The following is a 20,420-nucleotide window of genomic DNA, read 5'->3' as shown; positions in this document are numbered from 1 at the left end:
CGTCTGCCTTCGGCTCAGGGCGTGATCCCGGCGTTATGGGATCGAGCCCCACGTCAGGCTCCTCCTCTGGGAGCCTGCTTCTTCCTCTCCCACTCCCCCTGCTTGTGTTCCCTCTCTCGCTGGCTGTCTCTATCTCATAAATAAATAAAAAATCTTTAAAAAAAAAAAAAACTATGTGAGACAAAGGATGATAGAATTACAAGCAGAGACAGGCGAATCCACTATTACAGCTGAAGATTTTAACATCCCTCAGACCACAGTAGAATACAACTAGAAACCAGTAACAGAAAGGTAAGTGGAAAATCCCTAAATACTTGGAGATGAAACAACACACTCCTAAATAACACATGGATCAAAGGAAGAAGTCTCAAGAGAAATTTAAAAATATTTTTAACTAAATGAAAATGAAAATACAACTTATCAAAATTTGTGGGATGCAGCAAAAGCAGTGCTCAGAGGGAAATTTATAGTAGGATACATGGTAGAAAAGAAAAAAGATCTAAAATCAATCATCCAGGTTTCCACCCCAGGAAAACCACAAAAAAGAAGAACAAATTAAGTCCACAATAAGCAGCAGAAACAAATAAGAATTAAAGCAGAAATCAATGAAATTGAATACAGAAACCAGTAGATCAAGAAAACCAAAAGCTGTTTCTTTGAAAAGAACTTGACAGAGGTTACATATTAATAACAGCAGAAATGAATGAAGGGACGTTACTACAGATCCCATGGAAATTGAAAGAACAATAACCAAATGCTAGGAACAACTCAATGTCCACAAATTGGATAACCTGGGTGAAATGGACCTGTTCCTTGAAAGACACACACTGCCAAACTCACACAATAAGAAACAGATGTGTAGAGGCCTTTATCTCTTAAAGAAACTGAGTCAATAATTAATAACCTTCCAAAACAGAAAACACCAGGCCCAGATGGGTTCACTGATGAATTCTACCAAATATTTAAGGAAGAAATCATACCAATACTCTGCAATATCTTTCAGAGGAGAGAAGCAGAGAATATTTTCTAACTCATTCTATGAGAACAGCATTACCCAAATACCAAAATCAGATAAAGACAAGAAAACTATAGACCAACACCTTTCATGAACACAGATGGAAGAATCTTCAACAAAATATTAGTGAATTGAATCCAAAAAAGTATAAACAGATACACCATGACCAAGTGGCATTTATCCTAGGTATGCAATGCTGGTTCAATATTCAAAAATCAATTAATGTAATCCATCACATCAACAGACTAAAAAGAAAAATCACAAAATCATATCAATAGATGCAGAAAAAGCATTTGACAAAATCCAACATCCATTCATGACAAAAACTCTCAGTCAACTAGGAACACTTTACTGGACAAACTTGATAAACTAGTTTCTGCTCAGGTCATGATTTCAGGGTTTTGAAACCGAGCCCTGCACTGGCTTCCATGCTAGGCATGGAGCCTGCCATGGAGAGGACAAGACAGGAGAGGACAGGAGAGGACAGGACAGGAAAGGAAAGGACGAAAGATAGACAGATTGGGGTGCCTGGGTGGCTCAGTTGGCTAAGCCTCCAACTCTTGGTTTCAGCTCAGGTCATGATCTCAGGGTCATGAGATTGAGCCCTGCATGGTGCTCCAAGCCCAGCTGGGAGTCTGCTTCTTTCCCTCTCCCTCCCCCTGTACCGCTCCCCCTGCTTGCATACATACATGTGCATGCTCTCTCTCTCTCTCTCAAATAAGTGGATCTTTTTTTAAAAAAGGTATATTGGGAAGAAAGAAATAAAACTGTCTTTGTCCACAGACAACAAAATCATCTATGTAGAAAATCTAAAAGAATCAAACAAAAAAACCTCCTAGAACTAATAAGATTATAGCAAGGTTTCAGGATACCAGGTAACCATACAAAAGTCACTGCTTCCCTATATACCACCAATGTCCAAGTAGAATTTGAAATTAAAAATGCAATACCATTCATATTAGCACCCCCTAAAAATTAAATACTCAGGTATAAGTCTAACAAAATATGTATAAGATCTATATGAGGAAAACTACAAAACTCTGATGAAACAAAGAACTAAATAAATGGAAAACAGAAAGAAAGACAAGAAAGGAGAGAAAGGAAAGAAAGGGAAGGGAAGGGAAATAGATAGACTGGTGCCCCTGCGTGGCACCTTTGGTTAAGCATCCAACTCTTGGTTTCAGCTCAGGTCATGATCTCAGGGTCATGAGATCCAGCCCCACATAAGGCTCTGAGCTCAAAGAGGAGTCTGCTGGAGTTTCTCTCTCCCTCTGCCTCTGCCCTTCCTCTCTCTCTCTCTCTCTCTCTCTCAAATAAATAAATCTTAAAGAAAAGAAAAGAAAGATTGATTGATTGATTCCACTTTCATGGACAGGAAAATTCAATATTGTCAAGATGTCAGCTCTTCCCAACTTGACCTGTAGATGCAATGCAATCCCAGTCAAAATCCCAGCAAGTTATTTTGTGCATATTAGCAAACTGATTCTAAGGTTATATAGAGAGGCAAAAGGCTCAGAATAGCCAACACAGTACTGAAGAAGAACAAAGTTATAAGACCAACATTACCTGACTTCAAGACTCACCATAAAGCTACGGTGATCAAAACAGTGTGGTATTGTCACATAATAGCATTCGGGACTCACTGATTGCTCTAAGGTAAGAACATTCTTTTTGTCTTATGATTTTTCTAAAACAGTACCGAATAAAGAGTGCATCCCTTAATTCTCCAGGCAATGTGTTTCTTCTATTTTTTTATAACTATTGCCTAATTAACTGTGTTTACTTGAAAAAGAAGCCCAATCAGCAAATTCTAACTAATAAGTACATAAACATGAGCTTTTTAATATCATCCACCGTACACTTTGAGTTTGGTACACTGTCCTGGCTTCAAGTCTCCCAGAAGCTGCAGTATGGTGTCCAACAGCACCCGACTCGAGTTAACCAAGAATTCTCGACCACATGCTATGGCAGCAACATCTGCAACAGGAAGATAAAACAAAGTGTCAAAAATCATTGTTACTTCAGAGTCTGGAAAAGCCTGCCCAAGACAGAGTATTTTTTGCTATTTTTCTCCTAACAGACCTAATGAAAACACAGAATAGCCCACAAGGTACTACCAGTGTCATCCACAGAGCTGACAGCCCAGAAAGAATAACTACTAAGACACTGAGTAATGTCCTCTGTGATTAGCAGATGCCTCGGTAGTGCACCAGAGCACGGAAACCAAATATGTCTGCAACCTGACCACGGTGTGCTCCAGAATCCCGGATCAAACAGCTATGGGCTGTCAGGGTTCAAACAGAAGGTGGATGCATATTACTTTATCTGGCACCAAAGACACTAAAATCCACTTTCAATCCTGGGAGTGAAATCCTAATGACTTTGAACCACAATAGCAAACTGAAATCATAAGATCAAAAAAGAATATGAACACTAATCCTGAAAAAGCTCTTTTTCTAAATTTTACATCCTATTGTGGGTCAGCAAGTATCATGTTTCTTCATGCCTCAGGCCCTGCAAAACCAGCACGGAGATCAAACCAGGTAATTCGAATGGCTCCCGCTGGAATTCCAAGGCTGCAGTTAATACTGGCTCTATCAACACTACCAAACACCCGTCCAGTTACATCAATGCTCCCAGTGTATTTATGCACGTGTTGGTGAGACTTTTCTTTAGCTAGGTCTAACAATAAAGCATGATTCACAGTAACTAAAATTCCTAACTCAAAGGAGCAGGCCAAATTGGAAGAGAAACAGGGCAGCAGCAGCCCTGGCCTCCTCCTGACTTCGATGGGAATGCTTCCAGTAATTCACAGGTAAACGTGGCGTCTCATGTGTGATCCTCATAGATACCCTTTACTAGCTTAAGGAACTTCTCTTCTATTTTCAGTTTGCTCTTAATTACCAAGAATGGAGGATGAACTGTATCACTTATTCATTCTTCCTTTGACTAACTATAATCTGACAGCAGAATATAAAACTTTATCTACGCTACCAGATGAACTGTATGGAATCAATCCCGGACTTTCCTATTTATTTTTGTGTGTCTGGACTGAGGAGAAACAAGAGAGGGATATTAAGGTCTCTTAAACTTAAGAGACTTTTTTTTCCCCCACTTCTGCTTACCTTTCCAGCAAATTTTGCCTCATAAATTGGTGCAGTGTTATCTGCTATATAATTTCAAAATAGCTACAACTTTACTGAAGATAAGACTCTTCACGGACATGAACTTGCCTTCTTTGTTCAATGAATGTGAACCTGACAATTTGGATGAATCCATATCCTTGACCATTAGGTTTTTTAAAAACAGGTGACATTAGGTGATTGCAGGGACAGGAACAAGGAATTACTAGTCCTTTTTCTATGATGCTGGTCACAGTTGGCCTGTGGCCTTCTGAGGCTTCAGCTCAAGAGGGCATTGAGAAAGTTTAGGTAAAGATTTAGCAGAACTCTTTTGGCTTTTGCTCTAGTTATTGGACTCTGTCCATAGAATATTTTTCCCATAGAGATTTTGGGACCATAGTTCATTTTTGGTTATTTCTTGAATCATACATAGTTTGGGCAAATTAACATTCTGATCAGTCATAATTTGTGTATGGGAGAATTCTCTGGGACTTCTACAAGTCATCCTTCTGTAGTCAGAATCCGGATCACCCAACTACGAGCAAAACTGAGTTCTGGGGGCCACTTCCCAGTGGGACTGGGCATCCTCTCAGCTCTGAGGGGGGTTTCCATAAACAGCGTGCAGAGGCAGAGTTTTCACATTAAGATTGCCCGTGGCCCTTGGCTCTCCCCCTCACCCCTGACAGTTGAATAATTGACTTGATAGGAAACTGCTACAGCAAATGCAAAGAAACGAAAACCAAACAGTAAAACAAAGGTCACAATATTAATATTAGAGGAAACTTCCTTATGGTATAGTGTTAATGCTGCAGATAAGAGGTTTATAGACAACAGGTCCAAGAAGAGCAGCAGAGACTAAGTAATGTATCAAACAGAAAATTTTATCTCTAGTGGAAACCACCCAAGTGCCCATCCACGGACTCGTCCCCGCAGACTCAGACTAGCTGACGCAAGACCACACGTAGGCCAAAGTACAGAACCGGCACCTTCTTCTTCCACAGGCACAACCACTCAAGCCAAGAGTTTGCAGACCTCAGTCACCACGTGGGGTGTGAGACTCCCCTCAGAAGATGACACGGAGGATCAGGGCACAGGAACACAGGGCTGCTCAGAGGCGGAAGCCGAACCAGCCCCTGGGCCTCACTCCCAGCCCAGCTGGTCTCCCCCGCTGCTTGCCTGCGGTAGTGCGGGTACATGGGGCGACAGGGAGAAGCAGAAGAATGGAGATGACGGGCACGGACACAAAGGTGCTCTGCTACCAAGTCTCGGAGCTCTTATGTCCGTGAAAGACAAACTGTTTCCAGTTCCGCCCCTAAACTACCAACAATCAAAAAGTCATTTTGATTCTCTATTTTATAATATTATTCGAATGAATAACCAAAAACTAAGAGGCAAGGAGTGCAATTATAACTGTCAAATAATAAAAAAGCAGAGAAAGTAGTTAGGACAATAAAATTGTCCTTGCATGCTAAGCAAGTTCATCCCACTGTGATAACATTTGGCCCTCTATATTTGTACTCATAAAAGTTACTGAGGGGCGTGTGGGTGACTCAGCCAGTTAAGCGTCTGCCTTCAGCTCAGGTCATGATCTCAGGGTCCTGGTATCAAGCCCCAAGCTGGGCTCCCTGCTCAGTGGGGAGCCTGCTTCTTCCTCTGCCTGCTGCTCCCCCTGCTTGTGCTCTCTCTCTCAAACTAACAAATAAAATCTTAAAAAAAAAAAAGTGATTGAGAGCGATCCCCCATGTTGAGCAGCACCCCAGTTCACAGTGTGCTACCACCTCCCATAGTTCCACAGGTCTCCACAACAGTGTATGAGGTAATGCGAGCAGGTACTATTCCACTTCGCAGATTAGGAAAATAAAGTCCAGAGTATTTACATACTGGGACATGGACCAGCTAGGCCTAAAAATCCAGATCCCTTGCACTATACTAACCTATTACTAAGAAGAGTAACTATGGATGAATAAGAAATTAACAATCTCAGTGTTCAAACAAACCTTTGACTTCTAGTTTTTGCTTAGGTTGCAATGGCCTGGAAAGACCTACACCACCATTCTATAAAAAGGATGAAGGAGATAATTTGCAAAATCACAGCTTGTCTTGAACATTATCAGAGAGCTCATGCCAGAGATCAGCCTACTAATGAAAAACCGGAAGAGGCAGGTGCTCCAAGGAGAGAGGTAAGGCAAGCACTTCTTACCTGGAACAAACACTGGATGCTATAAGGGCCAGTAAAAAAAAGTTTTCACAAATTGCCAGATAAGCAGTTATCTGGGGCCAACTGTGAACAGAGGGGACTGTGACTACAAAAGGAAAGGTGGGGGAGGTTTGAGGGAGGTAATGGAACTGTCCCACACCCTACCTATGGTGGCTACACGACTACAGGCATTTGCCGAAACTCACAAAACAGAAATAAGGTAGAAAAACTATCTGTTTACTGTATGTAAATTCTAATTGTTTGTTAGTTTTTATTTAAGTTCCAGGTGGTTGACACCCAGCGGAACACTAGTTCCAGGTGTACGACCGAGCGATCCAACACCTCCGTCCATCACCCGGTGCTCAGCAGGACAAGTGCCCTCCTGACCCCAACCTCCCGCCCACCTCCCCTCCAGTGACCAAGTGTGTTCTCTAGAGTGGAGTCTGTTTCTCAGTTTGCTTCTCTTTTTTTGTCCCTTTGCTTGCTTGTTTTGTTTCTTATATTCCCCATGAGTGAGATCATACGGTATTTCTCTCTGACTTATTTCACTTCGCCTAGTTCTCTGTAGCTCCATCCACGTCATTGCACGTGGCAAGATGTCGTTCTTCTGGTGGCTGAGAAATATTCCATTGTGCGCACACCACCTCTTCTTTATCCATTCATCCATCAACAGACACTTGGGCTGTTTCCGTAGTTTGGGTCCTGTAGATAATGCTGCTAATAGACTCAGCCGTGCATATATCCCTTCAAATTAGTGTTTTTGTATTTTGGGGGTAAATACCTAGTAGTGCAATTGCTGGGTTGTAAGGCAGCTCTATTTTTAATGTTTCGAGGAAGCTCCATACCGTTTTCCAGAGTGGCTGCACCAGTTTGCATTCCCACCAGCAGTGCTCGAGGGCTCCCCTTTCTCCACATCCTCACCAACACCTGTTGTTTCCTGACTTGTTCATTTTAGCCATTCTGACAGGTGTGAGGTGGGATCTCATCGTGGTTTGGATCTGCATTTCCCCGATGTTGAGTGATGTTGACCATTGTTTCACGTGTCTGGTGGCTATCTGGATGTCTTCTATGGAGAAATGCCTGTTCATGTCTTCTGCCCATTTTTTAAATTAGATTAATTGTTTTTTGGGCCTTGAGTTTGATAAGTTCTTTATATATTTGGGATACTAACCCTTTCTCAGATATGTCACTTCCAAATATCTTCTCCTATTCCGTAGGTTGCCTTTTAGTTTTGTTGGTTGTTTCCTTTGCTGTGCGAAAGCTTTTTATTTAGTTTATTTTTGCTTTTGTTTCCCTTGCCCTCAGGAGACATACCTAGAAAGAAGTTGATTTGGCCGATGTCAAAGAGGTTGCTGCCTGTGTTCTCCTCTAGGATTTTGATGGTTTCAGGTCTCACATTTAGGTCTTCCATCTACTGTGAATTTATTTTTGTGTATGGTGTAAGAAAGTTGTCCAGTTTCATTCTTTTGCATGTGGCTGTCCAGTTTTCCCAACGCCATTTGTTGAAGAGATGGGGTTTTTTCCCAGTGGATATTCTTTCCTGCTCTGTTGAAGATTAACTGACCATACAGTTTTGAGTTCATTTATGGGTTTTCTATTCTGTTCTATTGAGCTATGTGTCTATTTTTGTGCCAATACCATACTGTCTTAATGACCACCACTTTGAAATATAACTTGAAGTCAGAATTGTGGATGCCTCTGGCTTTGCTTTTTTTTTTTTTTTTCAAGGTTGCTTTGGCTACTCAGGGTCTTTTGTGGCTCCATACAAATTTCAGGATTATTTGTCCTAGCTCTACGAAAAATGCTGTGATACTCTACATAGAACACCTGAAAGACTCCACCAAAAAAACGGCTAGAACTGATAAATTCAGTAAAGTCACAGGATACAAAATCAACGTACAGAAATCTCTTGCATTTCTACACACCAATAATGAAGCAGAAAGAGAAATTAGGGAATCAATCTATTTACAATTTCACCAAAAACAATAAGACACCTAGGACTAAACCTAACCAAAGAGGTGAAAGACTTGTACTGTGAAAACCATAAAACACTGATGAAAGAAAGAACCACAGGAAAGGCAGTCCATGCTCATGGATTGGAAGAACAAATATTGTTAACATGTCTATACTCCCCAAAGCAATCTACACATTTAATGCAATCCCTATCAAAATACCAACTGTATGTAAATTTTTTAAAACGAATCCTTGTTTTAGAAGGCAAAGGATCTATCTGACTGCTAACCCAAGGTCTGTACTGTACCGCCCACTCCCCATAGGACAGAGTCTCGGTGCTGGAGATGCGTAAGCCCCCACGATGGCCTCTGTGAAGCAGCACTTTGATAAAGTACCACCACAGTAAGTAATCTTCCCAGTAAGACTCACACTGCAGAAGTGGAAATTTAAGTGCATACTTTCCGACTCTTTGTGAGTTCTCATGCGAGCCACTCCAAGTAGAAAGAAACAAGGCCAAATTGAGCTGATGTCGGCAACAGGCTGCTTTGCCTGCTGGCCAACCACCTCACCCCTACAGACCAGCCAGCAATTCAAGTAACTCAGACTCACAACTTAGGAGAAGGACAAATCACATTCATCACAGGGCTTTGGGGTCCCCAGCAAACAGCAGAGAATCCAATCACCAAGTCTGCAAATGCCTTCTGTTTAAAAAAAAGACCTTAAAATAATTTAAAAAGTGGAGCAATGTAAGCCCCCTCCATCTGAAGGTACGATGTTGGAAGCGTGCCATGTGATCCTGGAAAAGAGCTGGGTGAAATCAGGACTGGCCCAGACACTGTCGGAGTCCCAATATCCACCTCAAAGAAGTATCACCAATTTTAAGGGATTATGAAGAAAATGTCTACAGAGCATCTATCTCATTAGGATTTCAGTAGATAATGCCATGAGGAAAAATATGATTTCATCTCTCTTTAATAGCAGAGAATTACCCTAAGAGTGGCAAAGGACGGAGCAGGGAGGAAAGAGCAATACAACAGAGCAAAAATGTAAAGAGCAAAACTAACAGTCATGGCAAGAGCTCTAACTATTTCACTGACTTCAGAACAGCACTACTCACTAGTACATACCACCCCCCACTATACTGATGGGATTTATTGATCACCTAGTTATTTGGCTTTATCCCTCACAGCAGTTTTGCCATAGAATTCTATCCTAGAATACCTATAATCTTTGGGAGACAATTTAGGTTTCCGGAATTCTTTAATTATTGTACCAAAACAACAGCAAGAGCTTTGCTTACGCTTAAGGCTTCTGCATTAGCTAGATGTTAGTAAGGTGACGCCAAATAACAAGTGGCTAAACTTACAGTCTCATTTTGACTTCTTTCCACGCACAGAACTGAACAGAACACGCAAACTCATCCGACATCAGTCTTTTTACTGACCGCTGCTTATCAGAGTCGCCTGGGGGATGCCCACAACACACACACCTGGTACCCATCCCAGCCCCAGCTGACCAGGTTCTCTAGGGTAAGAACCACAGGACACTGAAAAGTTCCTGGGAGACGTTCCTGCACAAACACCCCTGGCTGTAATCACCACTCCAGACACACGGGGAACAGTCACTGCATCTCAAAAGAATGACTTACTTGTTACGATCCCAGCCAAAGCAAACACAAACTGATTTTCATCAGAATCGAGCTCCTTGACATCCCCATCCAGTGACTTCACAAAACTCTCCATTGTTTGACCAGTGATGTTGAAAAACTTCAAAGCTTTATCCTGAAAGTTTGGAAAGGAAAGTATCACACCCCTGCACAAATACTGGTACAAAACGTTACAAGAGTACAAGGGCACAAGAGGAAGACTCTACGTTAATGACAAAAGCAGTATTTAAGAGTCTGCTCATTCATTACAAGTTCCCGTATGGAAAAGAATAGAAAAAGGAAGTTTTTGTTTTCTGTAGAAAAATCACCCTGCAGACTGATGGAAAGAGCAAAATAAAATTTATCTGAGGGAACAATAAAAATTTACACAGTGGTGGAAGTATCAGGATGGGTTCACCCAAAATCCACTAGGAATATGCTAGAAAAATATGTTCTCTGTTGGTTCCAGGCATGAAACCAGGTTTCAACTATCAGAGAACAGATTTTCAAACAAAATCTTAACAGAAACCTCAACAAGTCAAGAGACGAAGGCAGTGAGTGAGCAGACTCGTCCGGCACTTTAAATCTTTGTTACTTAGCCAAAGTCCCTCCAAGCACACAGAAGTTTGAAGCGCTTCCTGGGTGTGTGAGGGTTCTAAGAGATAACTTCAAAGCTGACACATTTATGAATGGCACAAGGCAACTTCATGGGCTGATATAAATGTTCTGAGACTGGGTTGTGGGGATGATTACACAATTATGGAAATGAGCTAAAACCACTAGATTGTACACTCACAAATGGGTGAATTTTATGATGTGTAAATTACACCTTAATAAAGCTCAATAAAAGTTAAAATACAATTAATCTCCAGCTAAAGTCACACACAATTTTCATTTCTCCAAGTCATAAGTAACGTATTGCCGGCCTCCTGTCGAACACCCCCGTATCTGTATTCCCGTTCACAAGCACACCCTCCTCCTAGCACGCAGCCACAACCCCCTGGTCCGTCTCTCTCTCTGGCACCATGCCTGCCTTCCGTGCCCCTCACAGCAGGGCGCTGCCTGGGCCTCCTGGAGGGCCTTCTGTTAGTCTTCCTGTCTCATCCCCACACCCACCCCGCTCCAATCTGTCCTCACTCACGGTCAGGACAATCTTCCCGAAGTCTCTCGCCTCACAACTATTACTCAAAACTCTCAGGAATCCAGTCTTAACTACTGGATAGAATCAGCAACCTGGCATCTGAGGCCTTCCAAAATCACATTCCATTCTACCTCTGCAGCGTTATCTCCCAATGACTTTACCGCACTAACCCTCTACTCTAGGTCAACTGACCCATGCGCCGTCCCCAAAACTAACTTCAGGCTTCTCAGCCCGTGCCTCTGACGATGTTATTCCTCTCCCCTCCCCATTGTCTGCCCTTGCCACCTATTCGAGTTCATCAAAGCCCATGTCAAATCTCTCTTCCTCTGGGAAGTTTCTTGTGTGTGTGTGTGTGTGTGTGTGTGTGTGTGTGAGAGAGAGAGAGAGAGAGAGAGTGTGTGTGTACTATTAACATACATACATAAGTTAAATAACATGTAACTTTCAACAAATCAAATACTATGTTACCCATGGGACAACCTGCACAGAAGCACTATACGGAAGTGTTACTATCTCCACAAACACCACACAGATTCTGGGAGAGAAAGGGTCTTATTTCATTCATTTTACATACCCCCCTAGAGCACCAGCTTACACTGGACCCTACATATTGCTATGCCAACACTATCTGAGGACTGAACCTAAGACGTGGACTTCATCTTTAAGTGCCTTCGTAGACACACTGCACCCTCCATCAACACTGATCGACAATAGCCAGGGAGCCCAGTGGTCATGCTTACTCCTCCCAGAATGGCTTTGACAACATCCTCGCTGCTGGAGACGCCCCACAGGAGGGTACAGGCCGCTGCCCCCATCTCCGTGCAGTATTCCGCCTGCTGTAGCAGTTGCTGCTTTGCTTCATTCAGCTGCTGACGAAGAGCGAGTTTCTCCTAAAATCAAAACAGAATAAAATCAGCAAAATGAATAGCATTCAACCTTGAAATACCTCTATTGTGTTTCTCAAAGATTTTTTTTAAAATGCACCCAAAATTACAGAAAACAGTTGGCAAATGAAAACTCGTCCTTAGACAGCCATAATCTATATTTTTTAAAACTTCAGAGGAAAAATAACACCTCAAAAAAGAACATACTGTTGTATTAGAGTTAATAAGTATCGCCAAAGACTTGAATTCATCTTTAACTAAAATGAAACGTAAGGCACCTCAGGTCCCAAGTGGCTATACCTAGAACACTGCCTGGGACCCCTGAACAAAGTAATAACTGAACACAGCAGTCCACACAGCACTATTTCTAGAAGAGCCTGCCCCCTCCAAATGGTTCACTGCACTGGAAGGACACCAGCTGACACAGCTAAGCCCGGCTAGGACAGATGGGGCAGAGACACAGAGAGCTGGGAAGGAGGGTCTCCCAGGCATGCCATGCACAGCAAGCTGAGGGCTGGTGTGACAGGAAGACAAAGGCCTGCAGGGCTTCTGAAGAACAGAGCTGGCAAATCTCAGCCAGGGCTCTTAGCAGTGAACTGTCCTCCAGAAGCTCCCTTAGACCATACAAACAATCCTAAAGGCTCATTTCAGGTGGCTCCAGGGTAGTATGGGGCTTCCTGACCTCCCCAACCTTCACTGGTTGCACTATGGTTGTTACCTGAAGTTCCCTCCAAAGGTGAGAGCATTTCCTTACTTAACAAGAAATAAACTTAAGAAATATAGAAACCTGGTGGCTCAGTCGGTTGAGCATCCGACTCGTGACGTCAGCTCAGTTCATGACCTCAGAGTGATGGGATCAAGCCCCGTGTCAGGCTCTGTGGTCAGCTGGGGGTTAGCTGGGGGTCTGCTTCCCTCTCCCTTTGCCCCTCCCCCCATCTGCACGCACACATGCTCTCTCTCTCAAATAAATACATCTTTTTTAAAAAATTAAAGTATTTTAGATGTTTTAGGTTTTATTTTAAAGAGGTGAATGCAGGACAGTTAGAGGGGAAGAAAAGGAAGCAACAGACCACAAATCAAACTTTGCTGACTTCATAACTTGATCCAGGGTGGCCCATTCATATCTACCTGGGGATGATGTATTTGGTATGCAGAGTTTCATACACTTTCAGACATATAGTCACACTCGTTTAAGGAGAAAAGATGGTCACTGAACCTATGACATATGCTAACACTGCCTTAGGTGATTACAAACTCTGGTTTCATCCTAATCGTCGTCTGGATTCCTAGATCTGTTCTTCAGGGGTGTGTAGCTGAACCCACTCAAGTCAGGGGGACATGTGCGAACCTACATCAAGCACTTCCTTTCTGAACTCTAGCCTTTCTCATACTTGAAGCAATCTGTATTCCAATTAGTCAGGTTATGATGGCTCTTTGACAAGATCACACAGTAACTGCTGAGAACAACCAGAGAGGACGGTCTTCACTACAGTCACATTTGGTGGCTGCAGGCAGATACGTCCTGACACAGGGCTGCACATTAAGTACAATAATATCAATAAAAACTCAACAAGAGTAATTCATTCACAATAACACCAAAAATAAAAGGGGGGGTGCCTGAGTGGCTTAGTCTGTTAACCAGCTGCCTTCAGCTCAGGCCATGATCCCAGGGTCCTGCATCAAGCTCCACATCAGGCTCCCTGCTCGGCGAGGAGCCTGCTTTTCCCTCTCCCTCTCCCTCTGTCTCCCGGCTTGTGCTCTCACTCTCTCTGTCAAACAAATAAGTAAAATCTTTTTAAAAAAATAAGAAAAAGGAATAAACTTAAGAAAAGCAATTCAAGACCTGGATAGTAAAAACTACAAAGCATCACAGAAAGAGTACAGAAGATGTCAATCAATGGAAAAACATACCATGTTCATGGACTGGAAGACTCAATATTGGTAAGACGGTAATCTCCCCAAACTGATTTACAGATTCAGTGTCTATCAAATCCCTGTCTAAATTTCAGCAGGCTTGTTTGGGCAAAGTGATAATCTGATTCTAAAATGCATATGGAAACGAAAAAAGTTTGAAAAAGAAAAACAATGTTAAAGAGGACTAACACTGCCTGATTTCAAAAACAAAAACCAAAAACTTATTATAAAGAAATCAAACCAATGTGGTATTAGCCTAAGGAGGGACATACAGATCAATGAAACATTAACATTTACAGCAATTGATTTTAACACAAGTGCCAAGGCAATTCAATGGAAAAAGTATAGTCTCTTCAACAAATTGATGCTAAAACAACTAGATACATATTCATATGCAAAATAATAATAATAATAATAACAATAACTCAAAATGAATCACAGACCTAAATGTAAAATCTCTAGAAAAAAATCTCTGTAGCCTTGGGTTAGGCAAATATTTCTTAGATATCATAACAAAATCATAATCCATTAAAAAATAATAAATTGAACTTCAGGGGCGCCTGGGTGGCTCAGTCATTAAGTGTCTGCCTTCAGCTCAGGGCGTGATCCCGGCGTTCTGGGATCGAGCCCCATCAGGCTCCTCCGCTAGGAGCCTGCTTCTTCCTCTCCCACTCCCCTGCTTGTGTTCCCTCTCTCGCTGGCTGTCTCTCTCTCTGTTGAATGAATAAATAAAATCTTTAAAAAAAAAAATTGAACTTCATCAAAATGTAAAACTTTTACTCTTCAAAAGACACCATCAAGAAAGTAAAAACACAAGCCATAGACTAAAAGAAAATTATTTCTTTTTTTTTCAAGATTTTATTTATTTATTTAGNTGTAAAACTTTTACTCTTCAAAAGACACCATCAAGAAAGTAAAAACACAAGCCATAGACTAAAAGAAAATTACTTCTTTTTTTTTTCAAGATTTTATTTATTTATTTAGTTATTTTTTTTTTTAAGATTTTATTTATTTATTTGACAGAGACAGAGACAGCCAGCGAGAGGGGGGACACAAGCAGGGGAGTGGGAGAGGAAGAAGCAGGCTCATAGCAGAGGGGCCTGATGTGGGGCTCGATCCCATAACGCTGGGATCACGCCCTGAGCTGAAGGCAGACGCTTAACCGCTGTGCCACCCAGGCGCCCCAAGATTTTATTTATTTATTATGAGAGAGAGCGAGCGTGTGAGAGAGAGAGAAAGTGAGCATGAACCGGGGGGGAGAGGCAGAGGGAGAAGCAGGCTCCCTGCTGAGCCAGGAGCCCAATGCTGGGCTCCATCCCAGGACCCTGGGATTATGACCTGAGCCAAAGGCAGATGCTTAACTGACTGAGCCACCCAGGCACCCCAAGAAATTATTTCTAAATCATATAGGAAAAAAAGAAGTTGTGTGCAGAATATATAAGAACTCTTGCAACACAAAAATAAGCAATCCAATTAAAAACAGACAAAAGTTCATGGGTTGGAGGAAGAAATTTTGTTAAAATGTCTATGCTTCCCAGAGTAATCTATGTATTTAAGCAATCCCTATCAAAATACCATCAACATTTTTCGCAGAAGTGGAACAAATAATCCTAAAATTTGTATGAAACCAGAAAAGACCCTGAATAGCCAAAGGAAAGTTGAAAAAGGAAACCAAACCTGGGGGCATCACAATGCCTTGCTTCAAGTTCTATTACAAAGCTGCAATCATCAAGACAGGATGGTACTGGCACAAAAACAGACACACAGATCAACAGAACAGAATAGAGAACCCAGAGATGGACCCTCAACCCTATGGTCAACTAACCTTTGACAAAGCAGTAAAGAATAGCTAATGGGAAAAAAAAACGGTCTCTTAAATAAATAGTGTTGGGAAAATTGGACAGTTACATGCAGAAGAATGAAACTGGACCACTTCCTTATACCATACACAAAAATAGACTCAAAATGGATGACAGACCTCAATGTGAGACAGGAGCCCATCAAAATCCTAAAGGAGAACACAGGCAGCAACCTCTATGACTTCAGCCACAGCAACTTCTTGCTAGACACATCTCCAAAGGCAAGGGAAACAAAGGTAAAAATGAACTACTGGGACTTTATCAAGATAAAAAGCTTTTGTACAGCAAGGGAAACAGTCGACAAAGCCAAAAGCCAACCTACAGAATGGGAGAAGATCTTTGCAAATGACATATCAAGATAAAAGGCTAGTATCCAAAATCTATAAAGAACTTATCAAACTCAACACCCAATGAAGAAATGGGCAGAAGACATGAACAGACATTTCTCCAAAGACATACAAATAGCCAACAGACACATGAAAAAACGCTTAACATCACTCAGCATCAGGGAAATACAAATCAAAACCACAATGACATACCACCTCACACCAGTCAGAATAATTAAAATTAACAAGTCAAGAAATGACAGACGTTGGGGAGGATGCGAAGAAAGGAAAACCCTCTTACACTGTTGGTGGGAATGTAAGCTGGTGCAGCTACTCTGGAAAACAGCATGGAAGTTCCTTCAAAAGTTAAAAATAGAGCTACCCTATAATCCAGCAATAGTACTACTAGGGATTTACACCAAAGACACAAATGCAGTAATCCAAAGGGGCACATGCACCCCAATGTTCAGAGGAGCAATGTCCACGATAGCCAAACTATGGAACGAGCCCAGATGTCCATCTACAGATGAATGGATAAAGAAGATGTGGTGTATATATATACAATGGAATATGACCCAGACCTCAAAAAAAAGTGAAATCTTGCCATTTGCAATGCCGCGGATGGAGCTAGAGAGTATTATGCTAAGCGAAATAAGTCAATCAGAGAAAGACAAATACCATATGATCTCACTCATACACGGAATTTAAGAAACAAAACAAAGGGGAGAAAAAGGAGAGAGGGGCAAATCAAGAAACAGACTCTGAACTACAGAGAACACACTGATGGCCACTGGAGGGGAAGTGGGTGAGGATCCTGGGGACCTAGGGCTACAAGGAAAGTTCTTACACACAGTGCTAAACGCAGGATCCTGGAAGGAAAAATCAACACACTGGACCTCAGCAGACTGAACACATATGCTCTGTGAAAGACCCCATGGAGAAGATGAAGCACCACACTCCACCCTGGCAGAAACTACCTGCAAACCACATGTCCTGCAAAGGGCTTCCATCTAGCGTACATCAAGAACACTCTAAATTCAACAGGAAAAAAAGTAGGTAAGATCTTTCAGAGAGAGGCTACACAGATCTTTCAGAGAGAGGCTACACAGATCTTTCAGAGAGAAGCTACACAGATCTTTCAGAGAGAGGCTACACAGACAACAAATGAGCATGTTAACAGATCTCAGCATGACTTGCCAGGAGAGAAATGCAAAGTCAGGCCACCACACACCTGCCAGAACGGCTGAAATAAAACCAGTGATAACACCAGATGCCAGGGAGGATGTGGAAGAAATGAATCACTCATAGATGGCTGCAGGGAATGTAAAATGGGGCAGCCACTCCACAAAACAACTTGGCAATTTCTTACAAAACCAAATATGCAGGGGCTTCTAGGTAGCTCGGCTGGTTGCACCACTCTTACTTTTGACTCAGTTCGTGATCTCAGGGTTATGGGATCCAGCGTCCTTTGGGATCCTCGCTCAGCAGGGAGTCTGCTGGAGATTCTCTCTTTCCCTCTGCCCCTCCCCCCACTCATGCCCCCTCTCTCTTTCTAAATCAATCTTAAAAAAAAAAAAAACAACTAAACATGCATTAGCATACAACCACTCTTGGGCATTTATCTCCAAAAAAATGAAAACATACAATCACACAGAAACCTAACACACAGATGTTCGTTGTACCTCTATTCATAATAATGGAAAATTGGAAACAACCCAAATGTCCTTCAAAGGGAGAATAAAGAATTGTGATATTTCCATACTGTGGAATACTATACAGCAATAAAAGGAACACACTACTGATTCAAGCAAGAATTTGGATGAATTTGAGTGAAAAAAGTCATTTTCATGACATTCCATTTTCATGACATTCTTGAAATAAAATTAGAGATTAACGTGTTAGAGGTTGCCAGGAGGTAAGCGTAGGGAACAGGGTGGGTGTGGCTGTAGCAGGGGAGCATGAAGGGATCTCTGTGCTGAGGGAAGAGCTCAGTACCTTGAATGTGGTGGTGGTCACATGAATCTACACATGCAATAAAATTGCACAGAACTGGGGCACCCGGGAGGGATCAGTCGGTTCGGCGTCCAACTCTTGGTTTCAGCTCACGTCCTGATCTCAGGGTCCTGGGACTGGCCCTCTGTTGGGCTCCATGCTCAGCAGGGAGTCTGCTTGTCCCCCTCCCTCTGCTTCTCCCCCTGCACACTCTCTCTTTCTCAAATAAAATCTTTGTTAAAAAACTGCACAGAACCAGTCACACATACACACACACACACACACACACATAAGTGCACGTGACACCAGGGACATAGAAACACGNCTCTCTTTCTCAAATAAAATCTTTGTTAAAAAACTGCACAGAACCAGTCACACATACACACACACACACACATAAGTGCACGTGACACCAAGGACATAGAAACACACCCTGTGGGTCATCCGGGTGCTGGTCTCTTGGCTCTCGTCACGCACTGTGGTGAGGCCAGGCACTACCACGGGGCAAACTGGGTAGAGAGCACAGGGGACTTCCCTCGATTTTTCTGTACCTTCCTATGCATTCATAATTTTTTCTAAAAACTTTTAACCAAAACCAAAATGGACTGTGGTGAAAGCTGCACAACTGCGTACGGTCTCTAAAAATGATCAAACTTCACTTTTATGACAGACTACTGTTATGCAAACTATATCTCAATAAAACTTTTAAAAAAGAAACAATAATTTAATAATTGAGTCCTGACATGTTTACGTATTTAAAGTGAATACTCATACCTGACACAGTATCAAGCAGGAGACTTTCAGGATTCCTTCAAAACCCTCTATAGTTCATCTCTAATTTTAACTGAAATATACTATCAGTTTCTCTTTAAAAAGTTTCCTGAAATAATATACAACGTTTGCAACAACTTCCCTTTTATTATCACAAAAGTAGCAACTCTTTCCTAACAAATCAAACACACAGATAACCAAACATGGGCAGTCCCCTGCAAGTGAGTTAGCTAACTATGAAAGGTGCAGAGTTAACTATGTGTTTCACACAGAGAAGACGACGGCTGAGGTCAGCAGCTGAAGCGCCTCTCGGACGGCACAGCTGAGCTCACGCATCATCTAGGACAGGTTCACACACGTGGGAAAGCCAGGTCAGACATGAAAACAGCTCTGCTGGCAGACCCTCTGTGGAGAGCCTCACCTAACCTCACAGTGACAGCACGGTCCTCCAGCAGCGTCATCCACACCAGGGAGCTGGGCCCTTTCTCCTCCACAGTCCAAAGGTCTCCACTACCAGGACTACAGGAGGACTCTCTGGCCAGTCCCCAAGTCCACGGCAAGGACCAGCTGGCCTCCCACTGATCTGATTCAACCACCGCTGAGGAAACTCCTCAACTGATCCAAGAAGCAAGCTCTCTTTGTCTGGTGGCCATTCTACGGGGGTCAGGGGCTGCGGCTCAGCCAGCACACGTCTTTATGAGTTTGAGTCCACACTTTGTTTTCTCATCTTGTCATACATACTGGATCCGGTAACTTCTGTCCGTTCCTTGTGACTTCTACTCATACCATAGTACTTGCTAACAGCGTTCTCATTTGGGATCTAGTCCCTGCATTCCTTCTTGGTTCCTCAAGTCTAAAATAAGCTTCCAGAGTCCAGTCTCATGATCTGCAGAGACCTGGACACAGACACAGAAAAGGCTACAGAAGAGGCAGCTGTCCGTTCTCTACAACAAGAGACGTGGCCTTGCCACAGCAAACTTGAAAGGGCTTCCCTCTGTATTAAATTGGCAGGACAATTAAATAGGAAACTTCGCTGGAAATAGGAAATAGTTTAATCTAAAATATTCCCACATTTTAACTAAGGTCAAATCGTCAGGGCAGTAACACGCTACTGATCTGACACTACTTTACCAGGGTCATTTCATCTTCTATACTCGCACTTTACCAGAATGGCTTATTTCTTTTCTTTTAGAGTTGACTGATTGATTACTTATTTATTTATGAGAGACAGAGAATGAGTGCGCACGCAAGCACAGTAAGGGGCAGAGAGAGAAAGAGTCTCAAGTAGGCTCCATACCTAGCAGGGATCTCAGGGTAGGCACGACCTTGAGATCATGACCTAAGCCAAAATCAAGAGTCAAACACTTAACCGACTGAGCCACCCACGTGACCCATGAATGGCTTATTTTTAAGCACTGCATCTAAAATGCTCACAAAACATGCATTTTTCCNTCTATTCTTATCTATTTAAAAAAAAAAAAAAAAAAAAGGAAAGCTAAGATTCTGCCCAGTTAAGTTTCAACCTTAACAAGGATATCTCAGCAATTTAAGGAAGTACTAAACCAACAGGTACATCGATAACTTTTACCAAGTTCCTTCGT

General features: G+C 42.3%; 1 protein-coding gene across 3 annotated transcripts in view; it reads right to left on the bottom strand.

Annotated features, from left to right (window-relative positions):
- Positions 1-20,420, bottom strand: part of HSF2BP (heat shock transcription factor 2 binding protein) — a 100,001-nt gene that overhangs the window by 61,319 nt on the left and 18,262 nt on the right. For all 3 annotated transcript variants that reach the window (XM_011237279.3, XM_034654975.1, XM_034654983.1), the window contains 3 exons: positions 11,814-11,963; positions 9,936-10,068; positions 2,875-2,992 (listed from right to left, as the gene is read on the bottom strand). In XM_011237279.3, the coding sequence (XP_011235581.1) occupies positions 2,875-2,992; positions 9,936-10,068; positions 11,814-11,963 (401 nt within the window). The remainder of the gene's footprint in view (positions 1-2,874; positions 2,993-9,935; positions 10,069-11,813; positions 11,964-20,420) is intronic.

The sequence above is a fragment of the Ailuropoda melanoleuca genome, chromosome 1, assembly GCF_002007445.2.
Source record: "Ailuropoda melanoleuca isolate Jingjing chromosome 1, ASM200744v2, whole genome shotgun sequence".
In the NCBI taxonomy this organism is placed as follows: domain Eukaryota; kingdom Metazoa; phylum Chordata; class Mammalia; order Carnivora; family Ursidae; genus Ailuropoda; species Ailuropoda melanoleuca.
This window is presented reverse-complemented; position numbering and strand designations above follow the sequence as displayed.